This window comes from Dunckerocampus dactyliophorus, chromosome 10 (assembly GCF_027744805.1).
Source record: "Dunckerocampus dactyliophorus isolate RoL2022-P2 chromosome 10, RoL_Ddac_1.1, whole genome shotgun sequence".
Classification (NCBI taxonomy): domain Eukaryota; kingdom Metazoa; phylum Chordata; class Actinopteri; order Syngnathiformes; family Syngnathidae; genus Dunckerocampus; species Dunckerocampus dactyliophorus.
Genome location: NC_072828.1, coordinates 9,666,579 through 9,687,370, shown reverse-complemented (window position 1 = coordinate 9,687,370; position 20,792 = coordinate 9,666,579). Strand labels below are relative to the sequence as shown.

The following is a 20,792-nucleotide window of genomic DNA, read 5'->3' as shown; positions in this document are numbered from 1 at the left end:
AACAAATCAAGTGGTAGATGCAAAAAACTTCACCGGTCCTGAGCCAGAGGATCTGTCCTTCAAGACAAAAAAAAGGAAAAAAAGGAAAAAAATGTAACCTTGATGGCCCTGATGGCTTCCAACGTTACTGGCATGACAAGGAGATCCCACACACACGGCACAGTGGAGGGGGCGCCACCATGATCTGGGCTAATTTTTCCTTTAATGGAAAAATGGAGCTTCAGGTTGTGCAGGGGCATCAAAAGGCAGCTGATGTTGTGATGTTGCAGGGGCATCCCTCATGACTGAAGTCCCTCGTCTGAGTGGTAATTACCGGCTTTTTCAACAGCACAACGGTACAGTTCACAATGCTCGCCTGACTTCTTCCAGAGGAATAAACTCACCCTTTTGGACTATCCAGCGTGTTGTACTGATCTAAATCCAATTGAGAATTTTACAAAAATTGACATCAGTTCCACGCAGTGGATGCCCTCCGTGATCAGCTGATCAATAGCCTATTTGTTTTATTTCTTTTGTTTTCTTGTTGTTTTTTTGTTTTTTTATTTTCTTTTGATCGGGAGTGCTCTGACAAGTCAATTTTTAAACTTAATGATTTGGAGTGCATGAGAAAATGGCAAGGAAACAATAGCTCTCAGACCACATGCTCATTTATTAACAACAGTATTGCACAACACAGCAACAACAGAACCAATGTTGTAATTGCGGTAAGGAACAAACTGCTCAGCGAGCATTAATACTGCTGTTGAGTTCAGTGTGCAGTACAGAAAGTGTAACATGCATAAGTTTCGCAGCAACAGCTAAGTAGTGCAACCAACATTTTAAATTGCATGCAGAGGTAGATAAAGCTGCTGGAAGCTGACCACTCATGATTCTTCAAATGCAGTGACTGTGAAGTTTTTTTGGATTTTTTTAAATACATTAGGAAGTTGCCTCAGCAACAGAAGCTTTTAAGGTATTCCCCAATTTGGTTACCAAATTTTACTTTGGGGCCTTTTAATATGAGGCACCACCAATATATAGAATTTTCAACTTTAGTCACACCGATTCAACATGAAATGTCATATTAAAGCTCACATGGGCACCATTATTGCATTGGCAAACCAACCTGTCAGTGTTTTTATTGGTGGCTGATTGATGTGTGTGGGGGATGCTTGCAGACTTTGTGCCTGTGTTCCTTTGAAATGCCATCATTCATCTCTACTGTATTCTCTTGTTGTTTCCCCCTGCTGCTTGTTCTTCCTGCACTCAAGTGCTTAGTACCACTCTCAGTGCTGTTTTTTTAGGTCAGTGCTTTTGCTTTTTTTTAAAAAAAAAATAATTCTTTTTAGTTCTTTTATGTGTGTGCATGTGCACAAGTGCTCCTTTACCACGGTCACCAACGGTCAGGTTTTTCCACCCAAAAAATGCATTTGAGTATATCTATATGTATCATTAATTTGATTCAGTTTATTCTCCTGTCTTGCCTTGCAGGCCCTTCACCAGTTGTACTATGATCCCAACATTGACAACAAGAATCTTGCCCAGAAGTGGCTTATGCAGGCCCAGGTCTCTCCTCAGGCTTGGCAGTTCTGCTGGGCTCTGCTCAGCCCAGACAAGGTACACTGCACACACATAAAAATGAATATTGTCATGTTCTCGCCAGTAAAATTATTATCTTCTCATCGGCCGTAGGTGCCGGAGATCCAGTATTTTGGCGCGAGTGCACTTCACACCAAGATCTCCCGCTACTGGTCGGACATTCCCAGCGACCAGTATGAGTCTCTGAAGAGCCAGTTGTTCTCTCAGATCGCCTGTTTCTCCGCGGGCTCTAAGATGGTGCTCACGCGGCTGTGCGTGGCCCTGGCCTCGCTGGCACTCAACACCATGCCCGAGGCCTGGCCTGGCGCCGTGGCCGAGATGGTGCGGGTGTTCCAGGAAGAGGGGGGAGGGGTGGACGGGCGAGCACGGTGCCTGGCGCTGCTGGAGCTGCTCACCGTTCTTCCTGAGGAGTTCCAGACGAGCCGCCTACCACAGTATCGAAAGGGGCTGGTACGTTTTATAAAGACATGTTAACTGAATCTTCATCCTTACTGAATCTTCATCCTTTTTGGTCCGAATCTACCTCCACTGTACGTTCCTATTATTGAGCTATTTGTGCAGATGACAGATATGCCACATGTGTTAAGGCAGGGGTCACCAACGTGGTGCCCGCGGGCACCAGGTAGCCCCCCACGACCACATGAGGTGCCCGCAAGCCTGCTTTTCATTCAGGTTTTCAGTTAATAATGAAAAAACAGTAGAAAGAAATGCATTCTGAAATACAAAATGTGAGTTGTGGACACTAGCATTTTGTTAATGTTCTGGTAAAACAAGCATATTCGCTTTGTTTGGGTTTAAAATAAGCTCTGAAAATAAATGTTACAAAAATGAGTAGCTCTTGGCCATTTTCATTTTGTAAAAATAGCTCTCACAAGGAAAAACGTTGGTGACCCTTGTGTTAAAGTGTACTTTACACCCTCAGTCACCAGCATAACAGTAACCACAGCATTTATTCTCCCATAGGTCCGGGGCGCCCTGGGACAGGAATGGGGGTCGGTGTGTCCCCTACTGCAGCAACTTCTGCGAAGGACGGACAGCCCCGGGGCGGTGAAAGCTCGCGTGCTGCGCTGCCTGTCTTCCTGGGTGCTGCTGGATGTGCCCCTCAGTGAGAGCGAGGGCCTAGTGCAAGACTGCTTCAGCGCCTTACCCGACCCCGAGCTCTTCGACACCGCCGTGGAGGCATTGGTCAACACCATCTCGCAGCCTGACTCCCAAAGGTGTGTGCTGTGCATATGTGTCAAATAGTCAAATAAGACCTGGAGCATGATGATGGGTGTTCGAACTCCATTAGGGAACAAACAGGGTGGGCACTGGTTGGGCATGTTGTCAGCCTGGGGAGAAGAGAAGAGAAAAGAGCAGTATTTCTTGGTTGGCTGGTGTTGCTGTGGTAACAGAGCTGAGGAGAGATGTCATCATGCCCGGTTGATTCAGATGTGGCATCCACTACCCCTCCCCTACAGGGGCGAACAGGAGACGGACTGGGCGGGGGTGATGGGACAAAAAGCTGCTAAGAGGAGGAGGGCAGTCAAAGGTGTAAGGGGGAAAAGATGTCGTCATGGACCTGGATGCTGACCCATCGTTCAGAGTAGATTCAAGTTAAAGTTAGAAGCGTGTTTAGCACCACACCTCTACACGGAAGCTTCTGACACGCTTAAAGTACATTGCGAGCCATATTGTTTTCCATGTGGTTGCCCGATTAGCTCCAAAACAAAACATGCCTTGATGTCCTCCAGTCATCTATATACAGATATTCTGAAATTTTATTTAATATCTTATTTTCCTTCCATCCATTTCTGCTTCCTTTCCTCCCATCTTGCTCCTCTTCCAGGATGGCACGCCATCCTCCCTGCCTCTGGTTCTCTCCCTCTGTTTAAACGCATTACAATCAACTCATTTGGGGGCACGCTATTGGTCGAGTCGCATCCTGTTGCCAGGCAACCCATTTCCCCTGTCTCAGAGTGTTGAGGTAATTGCAGAGGGGGGGATCAGAGATGGGCGGGGTGGTGGAGAAAGCGACAGGGTGGGGCTGGCAGAGAATAAAGGAGGTCTCAGGAAGTGTGCGACAGTAGGATGGCAAGGAGTTAGGAAGGAAGGCTGGAAGGCATTGTAAAATCCTCTGTTTTCTCAACAAAAGCTAAGAGGACGTGACCTGCATCTGCACAGCGCTTGTTAAAAAATGTATGATTTTTCTAAGTGCATCTCACACACACCTCCATACAAAGTCACTCACTCGAACTTAAGTGCAGTCAAACCATGCGCTGCTGCTACTGAGACAGGTAGAGGTTTATGAAATGGAATTCATATGCTGTACATCTTAATAGGGTGGAGCTCTCTCTCTAGAGAAGGTTGAATTGCTGTGGGTGGCTGAGCATGGGTGGAAAAGGCTTCATGTCTGACCACATCTTCTGGAAATAAAAGCAATTGGATTAACAAAATCTTCCTGTTCATGATAAGACATACAGTTAAATGGAATGGAAGCAAAGCAAGTCTTCTACCTTCTACCTTCGCTGCTATTCTTTATTTTGTATATAATGTCAATGCAAGACTCATACCTACCTGGCATACCTTTACATTTTTACCTCAAATGGATAACACAGTCATAAAGCACTAATGTTAAGGTTAGTCAAAGATCCTCCATGTGACAGGAGCGCTCTTCTGTTTTTAAGGATAAAAAAGATTCTCTATATGCCAAGAGGGCTCTGGTGGTTTGGAATCCTCTGCAAAAATGTTAGTTGTTTTTTACTTTTTGCTTGAACTGTAAATTGTTCTCCTTGTGGGGGTTCCGCTGCAGTTGTGACTAATGAAAGATCTACATTTAGCAGCCCCGTCCCCAAAAAAATTTTTTAAGTCACACAACCTTATCATGTCATTATTAAATATTAATCATCCTGGAGCCACGGCCCTTATTGACATTCTCAGAAGGAGGAAACACAACCTTCAAGCCACAGTACTCCCCAAGCAGACTCACTCACCTAGAGACATATTGTATGGTTTACGCTTTCTAGCTTTCCAGAACTTGTGTATAGTCTTGGCTGTGACATTTACACACACACACATGCCCTTGATCTTTAAATGCCATGTCAGTGCATGATATCATTAAGGATGATAGGAAGATGTTGTGTCATGATGTGTGTTAATGTGTATTAGTGGGCAGTCTGCATGTGTTTTAGTGCAGCAAAGGGGAGTTCTAGAAGGCTGAGGCAGCAGGAAGAAGGGTGAAGGCTAACTGGCAGCACTATCGCTCCGAGCTAGAGGATCTTTGAATAGATTTTTCCGGTTGCTGGTGGACGTGTGGGCTTTTAAGGGTGGGCGTGTTAGAGCTGAGGCAGGACGCACGTTCCCCTGTAGAGATTTGATTTGAAGTAAACAACTTCTTTTGAGGAGGCACTACAAATATACTATACAATATTGAGAAACTCATTCTTGATCAATTGTTTAATCAGTCGCCCCCGAGTCTTAATAACACAGTACATCTTTCCAAGACAATTCAGGTAATTCCATGCTTCCAACATTGAGGGATAAAGGCCTGGTTGAGTTTGGAGTGGAATATGGGGTTAAAAGTTAACTTCACCATCATGTGTGACCTTTCGTTGAAACATTATTTCAAGCTGAACTATCCAGGGAGCACCAAGAAACCCCAAATTCCCCGATCAGGTACTTCCCTGTAACCAAATGGACAAAAAAATCCCACAGACATACTGTAAAAAACTTCCCAGAAGTCAATTTATTCCATGTTATAGTGTGCATGTCCCAGTATTTCAGTCAAACAATCCATCCTGGTGTCTTTGCTTGTGTGGCAAACAGATATGTGAACACTTTGTTGAAGCTGGTTCCTCGAGTGCTGGCTCTTCAGGATCAACTACGAGAGGCCGTCCAGAACGGAGACATGGAGACGTGCCACGGCATCTGCCGTATTGCCGTCACGCTGGGAGAGAACCACTCCAGGTACCAAATACTGTACAAGACTTATTTTTATAATTATGTCTACTCTTGGGCAAGAATTGCAATAAAAGATGAAATGGCACTGCACATTTTTCCAGTTATACGTTCTCTTTTCCATTGCCCTGCTGCCCCTTACTCCTCTCTTTTGTAGGACTCTTCTGGAGCAGGTGGACCACTGGCAGAGCTTCCTGGCTCTAGTCAACATGATCATGTTTTGCACAGGCATCCCTGGCCACTATCCGGTCAATGAGACCACCAGCTCCCTCACACTCACCTTCTGGTATACACTACAAGTAAGAGAGTTTCATATTAACTAGCTCTATCTTAACATTACAATAAAAAAAAGTTTGTTTTGCAATACCCTTCCTCAGGATGAAATCATATCATTTGAGTCAGACAAGCAAGCGGTGTACCTCCAAGTCTACAGGCCGGTGTATTTCCAGCTGGTGGACGTCCTGCTCCACAAAGCACAGTTCCCCTCGGACCAAGAGTACGCGTCCTGGTCCTCAGATGAGAAAGAGCAGTTCCGCATCTACAGGTTGGCATTTCAAGGGCACATGTTCTTCTTGAAAAGACTCTCTAGGCTGTGACTAAAATAGGCTTCTCATCTCTCCTCTAGGGTGGATATCTCAGACACGCTAATGTACGTGTACGAGATGCTGGGTGCCGAGCTGCTGAGTAATCTGTATGACAAACTGGGACGACTGTTGACTAACACAGAACAGCCCGCTTCGTGGCAGGTGGGTGGGACGTGCACACACAGAAGGCCAGAGGGGCAGCGTCACACAGATGACGGCTCTCTAAATGTGTCATAGTAGATTTGATAAACAAGTACTCTGTGAGGTCATTTTCACACTGCATTTAGTGCACCAAGTACAACACACTCCAATCATATGAAACCTAGGATTAAAAGTCCCATAATGTACTATTCTTCACCAATTTAAAATAAGTCTTAGTGTTCCGACAATAGTGTATTAGAAATGTGTCATCCAAAATCTAGCCCAGATGCTGAAATTGAGACAGTTTTAAAAGTTCATTAAGTAGGCCCGACTGGGAACACGCTGTTTTGTGTGTCTGTAGCTTTATTGTTAATGAGCCATGTTTGCCCCACGGAAGTGCTATTGTGCACTTTATCCACATTTTCATATACAGTATAGCTCTGCACTTGTCCAATTTAATAGATGTCATATATCACATCCAACAATGTAACATGGAGTGAGACAGTGAAGCTTATATTTTAGCAGCAACATCATGCTAGGTTAATTAGAAAAACAAAACTTACAGCTCCTATATACAGTACTGTATGTAGCTGACTGATGGAATTGGCAGAGGTCCAGGCTTTATTTTAAGATGTGTAGTGGCGCCTGTTTTTTTTATTTTTGGGGGGGTTCTGAAGGTGTGGGCTCATCTAGCTATTGTTACTTGTCCACCATATGGATGTTTTGTGTTTGTAACAGCGGTTAACATCTAAAATTTGACCAAATATGCCATTGATTTCTTCAGTTTTGACAAAATCATGACAGTTCTCATTGGGTTGAAGAGTTGATGAAAGTGTAATTGTCTAACTACTAAAACCTGACTACTAGGTAGAGCTCTGTTGTGTTTGCTTACTGCAGTGGTTCTCAATTATTTTTTGTTATGCCCCCACTGGGGGACAGAAATATAATATCTATTTATTTATCTGCACAGTACAGACTGAACTCGAAACTGAAACTAGCAAAATGCAACAAAACGGAGAGAAGTGAAGCATATAAGCATATTCAAGAGTCAAATTGCATGTTGAGTACAACAAATTCAGACATTTTGGCTGGTCTGCACTAATATTGAAAGTTCTCCCTGCCTCTCACACACCCCTTGACACACCCCACTATTTGAGATGCACTGACTGACTGGAATGCATGAGAAGGAGCTGTCTGGTGGGAACCATTGTGTGGTCCCTGTGGAAACCTTTCACATGATTGCTTGTCAGATTTTTGTCCTCCAGACATCATTATTGCATTATTGTGGGGATTCTTCTCTCACACGTGGAATAAACAAGTGAGTGAGATCATAAGTTTTTCTCACATTTGGTGCTCATAAACAGGCGCTCGGGACATATGTTAGAACATCATTAAAAAATCACTTTTGCATCGTAGGGATCTTTCAAGGGACATTGTGTGCATTGCAGCTGTTAAATCTACATTGACTGAATTCTCCTGTTCCTTCAGCACACAGAAGCATTGCTGTATGGCTTCCAGTCCATAGCAGAGACGATAGACGTCAATTACTCTGACGTCATTCCGGGCCTCATAGGTATCATCCCCAGAATCAACATCAACAACGTTCAGCTAGCGGACACCGTGATGTTTACTATCGGTGAGACAATTACAATGTGCTACCAAGTGTTTTGTTTTTTGTCGCAGAACAAAATAGTCACTAACTACTGTAATTCCTCCCACCAGGTGCTTTGGCTGAGTGGTTGGCAGACCACCCGGTGATGCTCAGCAGCGTTCTGCCCCTTGTGCTGCAAGCTCTTGGTAACCCGGACCTTTCTATTTCCTCTGTGTCGACGCTGAAGAAGATCTGCAGGGAATGCAAATGTGACCTTCCACCTTACGCAACCAACATAGTTGCTGTGTCTCAGGTAAATGTGCCTACACCACACACAACGTGGTCAGTTATTCGCTATAAATACCATTCACTCACTTATGTATTATGCTTCATAGTGAAAGTTCATTGTGCTTTCTGGTCAAAATAATTCTGATTTTTTTTTTTTTTTTTTTTTTACAGGAGGTTCTCATAAAGCAGATCCACAAGGTCAGTTGATTTCCTTGCTTCTTCTTTAATGTTTTCTGCAAAACTGATTTTACAAGAGAACATAGTTCATCCTTATTCTAATATAGTATACTATAAAATATTTTGGTTCCTTTTGCGTTCACATTTGACCATGTGACTTCTATGGCAGGAAGGCCGAGGGCCACATAAAGACAAATTAAAGGAGTTGGGGCCACTTTAATATTATTCACTTTTCATTAAACACACTCCACCCACTCCAGTGTAGGTCAATAAGCTCTATGGTGTTAATATATTTTAATATTTATTGTTGATGTCATATGTTGTTCATCAGTTCAGGATTTCAATGTTTTCTCCTTTCAGTGTGGTCCTAATCCTCCTTCATAGTGTTTCATGTTTCATTTTATGTATGGAATATTCCCCAAACACAGTCTGTGAACAAAAATAATTTTTCCCATAGGACATAGTAAGAAATATAAATAATCTGTTCCAGGGTCAAATTGTGGCCATTCGCAAACTTTTTTAAAAACATTCAACTGTTATGAGTGTAAAAATAAGTTAAGCATTCTTAATATCAAGACATAAACACAATAAAACCTCTAATGACAAAGGTGATTCACATGTCCCTTTTAACTTTCTTTGGTTTGGTTTGGTTTGGTTTAGTTTATTTGAACATGAAGGTTACAATGGAATACATCTCGGAATCATTCTTTAAAGTGTAAAAACTAACTAGATGATGCAATGTCATTAGACATTGAGTGTGAATGCTGAAAAGCTGAAGCAAAACAAATGTTTTGAAAATGTAAAAGTAAAAAGGAGAAGCTGTTTGGAAGTTGAAGCTGGACTGAAATGCTGTGGAAATATGCTAAAACGTGGAACGAAAGTAAAAGTAGTGTGAATGCTGAGCTCAACATAAAATGACTATAGAAGCTGTTTGGAAGTTGAAGCTGGACTGAAATCATGTGGAAATATGCTAAAACGTGAAACGAAAGTAAGAGTAGTGTGGATGTTGAGCTCAACACTGGACTTGAACCAGCGATCTCTAGGTTGAAAGCAGGCACTTTACCAACTGAGCCTCTGCTGAATTGGGGTAGTAGTGTGTGCAGAATAATTCTTCCTAATCTGCCTGATTTTTCCTCCTTGCATATGAATCGGCATTTAAATAGCCCATTTATTTTCAATGAGAACATCCATCCATCTATTTTCTATGCCGCTTATCCTCAATAGGGTCGCCTATCCCAGCTGACTTCGGGCGAGAGGCGGGGTACACCCTGGACTGGTCGCCAGTCAATCACAGGGCAGAAGCTGTGGAGTGTGGGCACATATAGACAAACAATTATTCACACTCACATTTATACAATTTAGACAATTTAGAGTCACTAGTTAACTTAACATGCATGTTTTTGGAATGTGGGAGGAAACCGGAGTACCCGGAGAAAACCCAGGCACGCACGGGGAGAACATGCAAACTGCACACAGAGATGCCCAATGGAGATTTGAACCCAGATCTTCCCTATCTCCTGACTGTATGAACAACATGCTAACCACTAAGCCACCATGCGGCCCTCAACAGGAACATTTTCACAGAAAATATGAAATTGCACTAAATGTGGGAATATTTTGAAAAGTCTGAATTGGTAGCACACTTGTCCCGAGTGAGCTGAACATTTTGATGAAAAATGGTGCACAATTTTATATGTGTGAAAGCATTCACACAATTAACCGTTAAAAACATATAAAAAGTAACAAAAGGCTCAGCCTACTTCATGTGACCTCTGACGTCTATTCTTCTTCTCATGGCTGCTGCTTCTTTTAATATGTGTTGCAAATAAGCCAAAGAAAAAGCAAAATGCATTTATTATCTATTAGGTCGCGCATCACCCTAATGGCTTTCTGATTGTGTCCCATGAAAAAAGTAAGCTGATGTGGTTTTGTCCATATACAATAGCATTACGATGTTTATTTACTGCACATAACCTTTGTGATTGTCTCCTGCAATAGACGAGTCAGTGCATGTGGCTGATGCAGGCGCTTGGCTTCCTGCTCTCGGCGCTGCCTGTGGAGGACATCCTGAGGAACCTTCACTCTCTCATCACCCCTTACATTCAGCAATTGGAGAAATTAGCAGATGAGACGGTGCGTGTAGCAACACACAAACACACATTAATGCCAGAGCAAGCACAGTTGGAGTGTGGGCTCGTGTCTGTGTGGTGTCACTGCAGTGGAACATTGTCTTCATGAGGGCCAGATTGCATTTGACCTTGCGCTGTGGGCTAGTGACTCAAAAGGACACACGCTGTATCAAAATGTGTTCATTAAATTAAAACAAAAAAAGGTGGCAATACACTCCTACTCTTTGGTATGTGCAGTCATGCAAAAAGCCATTTTGTTGCACTTTAATATCAGGTCTGACACAGCCTGTATTTGCAGACCTGTGTGGCACATTTTAAATGTGCACTTTCTGTTTGTAGTTGCTGCAGGGTGATGCAAGATGTCAGCCAAGATGAAGCTTTCCCTTCATCAGTGTGCGTCTTGTGTTCCCAGCCTCCACACACACACACGCAGTGCACACACTGCCTCATCCATCCAATGCCTTCCAGCCTCCCTCATTGTTTTCTTGTCTTACATTTGCTTTATCAGCATTACATCAGACGAGCAAGCGGGATCAGATGCTTGTATAGCTGGACAAATGGCTGACAAATGAGCTCCTAGTGGTGCAGACCTTCAACCTACCTTGTCACGTTGATTTTAATTGGATTTTTATATAGCATCCTTCTAGACACCCATAGAACCCATTATTCATTCACTCCACAGGTGATGGTAAGCTGCCTTGGGGTAGACTGATAACGGCATGGCTGCCAATTCGTGCCAAAAGCCTTTCTGACCCCCACCATAGATTCATTCACATTTATACACCAGTGTGGGCGGCACGTTGCAGTGAACAAATGGGCCAAGCACAATAAGTGACGGGAGTCTGGTGGGATTTGGGGGTTTTACCAGTGAAAGGTGCGGAACAATGCACATCATTCTCTTTATGTCGCCATGGAAACAGCATTGATTAAACACTGCGTTTGGAACCCTAATTACCTGGATGGGTTGTAGCTCTATGTGTATCAATAAGAGAGAGAAAAGGCTGCAAACCAGTGATCTTCCTGTTAATAATGGATATATTTTATTCATAGGATGCCTTTAAAAGCTTAAAGCTACATATTTTTGCATTAAAATTAAAAAATTAATTGCATTAAAGGGATAGTTCGGATCTTTGACATGAACCTGTATGACATTCCCATCAGCAGTGTACTACAGCAACAGTGACTTAACCCCTCCAATTGGTCCAGTTTTGGTCGGAGATGCGTGACGAGGAATGTTGTTTGGCTTAGTTGCTGAGGCCATTGAAGTGAAGAGCTTGGCTTCTCAAAACAATATGCGTTCAAAAGAGTAATACATTTGCATCACAAAAATGCCTCCTCAAAAAAAATCTGACTTCACAAAACGCTCTGCGTTATATTTGTCTCTCGCCATATCCCTGCGCACTGTCACCTGTGCATCTTCTTCTGCTGTGGAACACATATATAAACAAGATGGCCGCAGCGCTCTGTTGCAGAAGTAGAGTGACACTACCACGAGCGTCTTCATCACATACACATGAATGCACAGACCACAGTGTGCAGGGAGCGGGGGAGGCTTGGCTCAAAGTGGTCGTCTCTCGACTTTAAGTTTGCGGGTTCGATCCTCCGTCCTCCCGTGATCATGTTGTATCCTTGGGCAAGATACTGAACCTCCAGGTGCTCCTGATTCTGTGTCATCAGTAGATAAACGTGGTGACAGTGTCAAAGCCCTTTGAGTGCCTTGGAGGTGGAAAAGCACTATACAAGTGAAAGACCATTTACCATTTTTATACATTCATCCATCCATTTTCTATACCGCTTCTCCTCATTAGGGTCGTGGGGGCATGCTTGAGCCTATCCCAGCTGACTTCGGGCGACAGGCGGGGTACACCCTGGACTAGTTGCCAGCCAATCACAGCATTTTTATACAGCCAGAGATAAATGTATGATAAATGAGAGTTTTGCACGGTCAGATTTTTTTGAGGAGGCATTTTTGTGATGCAAATGTATTACTCTTTTGAACGCATGTTGTTTTGAGAAGCCAAACTCTTTACTTAAATGGCCCCAGCAGTTAAGCAGAGCTACGCCCTCGTCACGGATCTCCGACCAGAACTGGACTCCCTGGACCAATTGGGGGGGTAAGTCACTGTTGCTGTAGTACACCGCTGATGGGGATGTCATACAACTTCATGTCAAAAAATCGGAACTATCCCTTTAATGAAAATGAGTAGATTGGTTTACAATGTTCACCACTTGATTGCTGCTATGCTGATATTTGGTAAAGCCAGTGGGGAAGTGAAGGTCATCAAACTAGCAGGGTCTTTGTCATAAACCAAAGGTAATTTCTAAGAGGTTGAGGTGTAGTGTCGATTTATTCAAGTGGACGGCGTACACTGCAAATAATTGGTGAACGCCATCTATTCTAGTAAAGGCCATGATATATGTAATTATTTCTAATGCGTTTTTTGGTCTTTTTTTTGTTGGCATTTCAGCCTAATCCGTCCAATAAGTTAGCTATCATCCACATCTTGGGGCTCCTTTCCAATTTGTTCACCACGTTGGACATCAGCAAGCAGGATGATGAATCAGCGGATGGCTCAGCTGTTCCTGTCAAAACAGCCCCTCCTCCACCTGGACCCAACCCAGTCAGTAGCCACCATCATTATGATTATGAATAATATTAGTGGGAATTCTACAAGCTTTCTACAAGCTTTACACATGCATCTTTGCTCAACACCATGAGCAAAGATCCATGTGTAAAAGCTGCTTGAGTCCTTCCATTCACTTCTGTTTCTTTACCTCAGGTTGTGGTGGTTTTGCAGCAAGTGTTTGCCCTCATACAGAATGTCCTCAGCAAGTGGCTGAATGACTCACAGGTCGTCGAGGTGCGTCATTAGAGGCCACATCCTATCAGGCCCCCACTTTTTCCTTCTCCCCCAGACATTCTTCCATGATATTTGGAGAGACAGCATCAGTTAAATTGATTTCACACTGCTCCTCTCAGGCTGTGTGCGCCATCTTCGAGAAGTCCGTGAAGACACTGCTGCACGATTTTGCGCCCATGGTGTCTCAGCTCAGCGAGATGCTCGGACAGATGTACAGTACGATTCCTCAAGCCTCCGCCCTCGACCTCACGAGACAGGTGAAGACAAACACAAATGCAGTATTATTTTTAGCAAATTATGCTCATGATATGCTAAATTGAGGGTATTTATTTGGTTTGAAATGCCAAAATAGCAGTAGTGTGTCATCTAAATATACAGTATTTCTACAGTTATGGGGTTATTTTTGTCCATTACATTGTTGTGGAAAGAAGAAAAGATATTGGACTTGAGGCAGAAAAATGGGTTTCCGTGACAACTGTGTGTCTTATTATATGTATTTGCGTGAAATAAAGTCATTCAATCCAAAGTTGAAAGTCAGATACAGTATTTATAATATCTTCTCATGTTCTTGGTCTGATGTGCTGTCTGTGCGTTTCAGATGGTGCATATTTTTGCTAGCCAAACGGACCACTTCCCGCCCATCAAGTCTCTGTTTGAGCTCGTTACCTCGGTAACGTTGTCCATCTTCCAGCAAGGTAGGGAGGGGCGGGGTAGTACTGAGTGGGATTGTAATATTGCGAAATGCACCTCACTTCTGTGAATGTGTTGCATTTCATCTCACATGCTCCAAAAATAGCACATTTGCCTAAAGCTCAGTGAAACATTTGTTGCAAATTATATCCTGCATATTTAATGTCATTTGATTTATGGAGACCTATTTCTTACTGTGACTCCACAGTGGGACAAACATGCAAATATATTTGTTTGCTTAGAAATTGCAAAACCTTTCAGTGAGTTCACTACACTCTGCCCTCATCGTTGACCGTCAAATGTTTTGCCGTCATTAACAGTGGTCTCAATTTACTAGTTTATATGGTTTTCTGTAAGAGATGCAACATTGATGTTTTATTCTGCCTAGTCTGTGTCGACTTAATGAAATATACATTCAACCTGACACTGAACTAGCTACATCTGCACAATCTAAGGAGTCAAAATAAAAAGATAATGCTCGCTTTTGGAATTGAGTTAATCTGTTCCAGGGTAAAACTTCTCACCATCATAAATCAGATTTGCATAAGAGATCAAAGCAATTAAGAGCTTCTGACCTTAACTGCTGGAGCAGGGCATATTTTGACGTATTCATATACATTATTGCTGACAGCTGTATCCTACTGAGCAGCCAGGACACGTACTTTTATCGCTTTGCTACTGTCGCATTGCTTTAAGAAGTTCCATTTGCAGTGCTGGGTTTCGCTTCTTCACCATCATTGCTACCCTTCTGAATAGGGGTGTCACAAGATCTTGCAAGATTAAAACATGACAAGATTTCTTATTCACAAAATACTGTAACTGTTTTGTGGGCACTAGGACTGGGATAATAATAAATAAATGATTCACACAATCAATGAAAATGAGCTCGATAATTTTGCTGGCCTCAATATATTGCCACGTATATGCGTGTCTGTTTTCTTCATCTCTCGCATCCAAACAGGTAGGTAGAGGTTTCACTCTGTGCATTAGTTTCAACACATTGGCTCGTTAGTTCCATAGAACAATGGCATGAACGGAGTGAGCCCTGTTGTTAGTCATACAGTCTCTTTACCTTGGTGGGTGGAGGCAGGGCCATTAGCATACACACAGAATGCAGAGTGTAGCCTTGTGAGGAGCAATGCAAGGTGGGAACACAGTCAAAATGAAATTAGTAAATTGCAATATATTGTCATATTTTTTTATTGTAGTTTTCTTAAAAGTAATGTCAAAATCTCACCTTCTCTCGTTCTCGTAGACCCAGTCTTGTGTATTGTCTCTCGTGAACTGGCATCACACATAAAAGCCAAAGAAAAAGTAAAATATACCTGTGCAGTCAATCTTTAGATCAGGGTTGCGCAAAGTCCGGGCCAGGGTCTATTTTTGTCCTACAGCTCTTTTGTTATTGGCATTCAGTGTATGGTATTGTAAAAAGTAAAAGGAATTTATTATTAAGGGAGACATATACTGTATTATTAGATATTACACTAATTTGCACCTATAACCTATAACACCTATAACACATTTGATGTTATTGAACACTCCTGCTTTAGAATGTCACCCATCTGAATTTTTTATGAAAGTCGTGTGATTTCACGCATGATAACAGTTTGAGTTTAGAGGCATATTTTCCTGAAAATTCCGAGCAATAATTATATGACAGTGTCAATCAAAACAGCATTATCGTCTCTGTAACGGCAGAACTTGTATCTCATTGTGCAGATGTACCTAATGTTGTGGCCAGTTCATGTATTATTTCAGTATGGGGTGCATTTTGGAATTTTTTTGGTCTGGCACCCACAGGGCAAAAGAAGGGCATTGATGAGATAGAGTTGTTTTTTATCAACAAGCTCTGTCTGTCCTGCTCGCTTCCCTTTACGTTGCCTCCTTTTTCCACCCCACCGCTCCTCTCTTTGCCCTGCCTCCCTGCTTTTCAGCAAGACAGTATGAGTCCAGGTATACGGTCACAGCACAGAGTTATTCCACCAGCTTATTCAGATGGCTGGCACGCAGCGCAGCAGGCTGTGTGAATGCGGCTGCAGCCGGCGATGTTGAAGGACTACTAGAGCTGAGCGCTTCATGGCAGCCCTCTGAATAAGCCTTGTATTCTCTCTAGCAGTGTGTGTGTGTGTGTGTGTGTGAGTGTGTGTGTGTGTGTGTGTGTGTGTGTGTGTGTGTGTGTGTGGATGATGGGCTAGAAGGTGGGGAATTGGGGTGCACGGAACTTGTTTGGAGTGTGGGAACAGCTAAAGCTGGGCGCTCACTACAGACGTTTGTCCTTCCAACATCATTTCAAACAATGTCACGAATCTCCCAATGGATTCTGTAGTTGACTGTGTGTTTAATCATCCATCTTTTTGTTTTGCAATTGGTCTCATTGTTTAAAAAAAAAAAAGTCTTGTGGTCTGTGTCCAGCAGCAGGGAGGTAATGCGATCTGAACCTTTCCTGACCTTTTGGGTGATTTCATACTGAGGGTTCATCTTTGAAGTAAAGGGGCCCGTCTCTGAATGGACCCTTGACACTGACGTCTTCCCCTGAAACAGTCTCATTTGTGGTGGGTTTTTTTTGGGGGGGAAAGCAGGTAAACAGGGTCATTCCGTGTCGGCACCCCTTTCCTCCAAAGCGTAACAGTAACAGAGGTGCCTCCTGGGTTCCCACTCCAAACCCACTTTTCTTTATTAGGTTTGTTCTTTTTCTCTCGTTACTTATTTCTTTGTTCTTGACAAACAGACCCATGTCTCTGTCTTCTGCCTATTGTTTTTTGTTTTCTTTTGGTCCCTCCAAGAGTCTGCCAACGCTTCACATGACCCCACCCCCTGACCCAAACGCCACCCCCACTCCCTCACTTTGTTCCTTACTCACATGTGAATTATTTTGAAATGAACTATTTTTGAGTTCTTTTATTTCCACATGACTGTTGAATCTGTTCCGTTGCTGTTTGTGTATTATTCTTATTCTCTTTTGATTTCTTAAGTTTCATCTTTATTATATTTTAGGACCCAGGGATCATCCTGATATTGTTGATTCATTTATGCAACTCCAAGCTCAGGTGTGTTTTTGGTTACTTATTTCACTCACTTTGGGTTTCTCTCTCTTTTCCTCTTTTCTCTCTCTCTCTTCCCTCTCACTGTCCTCTTTTCTTCCGCTGCCTCTTTCTTTCTCATCTTCGCTAACGGACCATAAAGTGTCCCATCGTGACAGGTGAGGCTTTGGAGTGAATTGTGAGGGGAAACGCTCAGAAATCTAACAGTCACCTCACCACATAAACACTTGTCTTAAGTTACCTTCACACAAAAATTGTGTAATAGTGGCGCATCAAACAGTAGACCCTGCATTTACCAACGAGTGCCTTTTACACAGAACTCAGTAAAGCAAGCTACAGTAGTAATTCAGAGACGCCAACGATCACCAACCTATCGATCGCGGGCTACTAGACGATCTTTGAGACTTTGTTGGTCGATCATAAGAATATTAGGGGGGAAAAAAGTATTACTACATCCCAGAGAGTGACCAACAGGCACGGCTTTTGACCACTGAACACGCCCGTACGCGTCGCCGCTGTCCAGGCACGCAACCCGATCCAGCCAGGAGTCCAGTCCCCAAAACCCGGCCAGAGGTCCCAGCACACATGCACCGCCTTTCCTTGCCCCGCAACAACAAGCGTTCAGTGGTTGAGAGAAACAGAGAGAGTGAGTTTGTGACAGAGCGCAGCGATGTGCCTGAGCACACAACAGTAGTTATTGCACGTTAATATGGCTCAAACTCTGCCTTTGCTACCTCAAAATTAAGGCACAAATATAACTCCATAGACGTGCATCTCCAGAAAAATCTTCAAGCTGCGACTGACTATTGTAAGTTTCTCTCTCCCCACCCACCATTGCTCGCCCACAACACTGAGCCAACAAGCCGAGTTGCAGTTTGCTCATCCGACGCCACAAGCCCGACCCAGACAATGATCCACAAAAGTAGCGACGGCCAAAGTGCGGCTCAGGGGCAATCCACGGTCTGTGGCTCATTTGTCATTGCAACACTGCAGAAACAAAAAAAATTAAAAAACGGTAAAAATGGAGCAAAAGGCACAATGAGAAAAGGCTGAAATGTTGACCAGGGATCTCATAGTCACTTTTACACTCCTATTATTCTTTGTTTACATCACATTGCGCAGGCTATGGGAACCAATGCAGGCACATAAAAGAAGATTTTTTAAAAAAAAGGGAAAATAGTGAAGTAGCGATATTCGCCTCGCAATATAGTGAAGGACGACTGTGCATAATCCATACTGCTTGCCTGCAATTGCTTTAAATTGTTTATTAACCTGTGTTCACCTCGCTGTAATTTTTTAGCTTGCAAAAGCATGAATGGGCAGGTTGTCCCACATCTAAAGAAGCACAATTTTTTAATAAGTAATCCACAAATATGTGGGATTGTGAATTCTGAATTCCTAATATGCAGGGATCCGCTGTATAGTCATAGTTGTGTGCACCTTCACAAAGTGGCAGAACATCCCGAAATCAGTGTTGAGAACCTTTAGCGTCTGGTGTGTATACAGTTGGACAGCTACATTTACTTTCAACACAACAGGGCGGGAAAAGTGAGTTAAACTTCATGCCCCAGTCCCGTCATTGCGGAATTTCTTTACACACAGGCTCCTGATATGCCTCTGGTACTACCTTCAATGGCACAAAAATTGCTTTGTTGCTATTCTTTATAAATGGCGTTGACACTGAGCAAAAAAAGTACAGTACACAATCTTTCCACTTATGTCAGAGGTCTGCACTCTACTCTATAGGGCTTTTCTATTATGTTATCAGTGTGGACTTAGTGTTGCCATATGGTACCGTGCATCCTGGACAGTGAATTGTAGGGACACATGTTGACGAGTCTGGCTGTGTCAAAAATAACTAAATGCATTTCATTCTTCTTTTTTTATTTGTCATCTTATTGTGATATTGTTGCCATACTGTAAAGAGCAGTCTGGACAGAGGTGCGGTCGCTAATGCTCCTTCTGCATTGCAATAAATTCTATTTCTGCTTCTATGGTTGTCATCATAACTCTCACTTTTGCCATTGCTGGTATGTGGTAGCATCTTGATAAGCAGAGCACAATTGCGTCCTTGCTCTTTTAGTTGCTCACTGAGCTGAAGTCTCATTGATTTTAGGGTTGTATTTTTCCCTGAAATGTGGGTTAAACTTAAATGGTTTTACAGGTTTCACTTAATTGTTTAATACTATTAATAATGTTGTCTTAATTTGTAAAATGCCATTATTGATATTACGCATTACATGATAATCTACTCTTGTTATTTGTTTTTATTAAACTGCCCAGTAAAAATGCACCCACACATTTGATGCTTAAGAGAAGCTATCACATCATCATCATCATCATCATCATCATGAATGATCATGGTGGTTGTAAGGTGACTGCTTAGTCTCTGAGCTGAGAAGTCCTCCTGAAGTCATTCCAGCCCGCAGCCAATCAGAGCCCAGACGAATTAATATTCTACTAATATTAATCACTTCAGACAAATTGGCTGATGGCTTGTCTGTTTCTATGTATTTTTTGGTCTTCATTTTTGGTTTTCTATCTTGAGATAGATCTGACCGTCATTTCTCTTCCTCTTCCTCTCCCTCTCCCTTTCCTCTCCTTTCCTCCATCTTGACTGAGTTTCTTACTGAGTTGTATTTCTCTTTATCTGCACATGTTGATTACCTGCACACTTCTGTTGCATATTCAGTCCAATCAACCAAAAACACAGAAACATAGTGTTTGAAATGGCAAAAGCCCAATACCACCATTACCTTTAGTTTGACTTAAGTTTCCAATGATTTCAGACTTTGATTTTGTTGCAGTTTATTTGTCGTACCCACTGAGTTCTGCATTGGAGGATCTCTTATGAGTTTGGATAGTCCAACACCGTAGCCTGGTAGGCAGATCTGCTGCCCTCATGCCCCATGTTGCTGTCAGATCCGACTACCAGGCTGAGCGGGTATTTTAAAAGCAGTACTCTGAAGGAGCTCATCACACTGATGGAAACAACAAAGCCATATAACACCTTTGTCTGCCTCTTAGGCCCTCAAACGGAAGCCCGATTTGTACTTGTCTGAGAGTCTTGACGTGAAAGCGGTGTTCCACTGTGGTAAGTTTGCTCCTGAAAAGCCATGTTTCCACCAAGCGGTGCATTTAAACTGCTAAAATAGAGAGACAGCATAGCAGCGCAACACATTGTATCCCGCCAAGGAATTGTGTGAGTGCCACACGGTAAACAAAGAACAACAATGGAGGACATCCAGCGTTTGGTGTTGAGAGGAAAAAACAGATTTCTACATATATAAGGCGCACGTGTCCACGTCAAAAATGGCATATTGTAGCGCGCATGAGTCCGTGAGGACCAGGCAGCTCTTTATTTGACAGGAGCGAATCATGATTTATGCAAAAACTCACGTCGAGCTTGTCAACCCTTTGGAAATTGCAGGATGTCGTTACTCAATATAGCTGTCAATATAACTGACACTCAGTGTCTTCATACAAAGAACATTAAACTCCTCACACAGCAACTTAACACTCAAAAGATCTACCTAATAAATATACAAACATGTACCAATACGATTTTTAAATGGAAAAAAAACATTTAAAAGTTTTCCCATAATGCATTTTGTTTGAGCGAAGCATTTCATTGGAGGACAAGCAGCATAGAAAATGGATGGATGGCGCTGCAATGCTGCCTCTGTTCACCAGAAGAGTCCAGAGGCCAGACGGACGGTGATGTCATTGCAGCGCCCCAATGAATGCATTGCTCAGACGCAATGCATTATGGGAAA

At 42.8% G+C, this 20,792-nt stretch overlaps 1 protein-coding gene across 3 annotated transcripts in view; it reads left to right on the top strand.

The window, feature by feature from the left end:
- The window catches only part of ipo13b (importin 13b), a 32,975-nt gene that overhangs the window by 7,654 nt on the left and 4,529 nt on the right, over positions 1-20,792 (top strand). The window contains exons 3-19 of one of the 3 annotated variants that reach the window (XM_054790485.1): positions 1,471-1,596; positions 1,672-2,028; positions 2,542-2,795; positions 5,383-5,523; positions 5,672-5,813; positions 5,892-6,058; positions 6,140-6,260; positions 7,728-7,875; positions 7,962-8,143; positions 8,290-8,316; positions 10,294-10,428; positions 12,893-13,045; positions 13,205-13,285; positions 13,405-13,542; positions 13,884-13,980; positions 16,970-17,022; positions 20,044-20,110. In XM_054790485.1, coding sequence (XP_054646460.1) covers positions 1,471-1,596; positions 1,672-2,028; positions 2,542-2,795; positions 5,383-5,523; positions 5,672-5,813; positions 5,892-6,058; positions 6,140-6,260; positions 7,728-7,875; positions 7,962-8,143; positions 8,290-8,316; positions 10,294-10,428; positions 12,893-13,045; positions 13,205-13,285; positions 13,405-13,542; positions 13,884-13,980; positions 16,970-17,022; positions 20,044-20,110 — 2,389 coding nt within the window. The other 2 variants (XR_008572743.1, XM_054790486.1) reach the window with 2 other exon arrangements.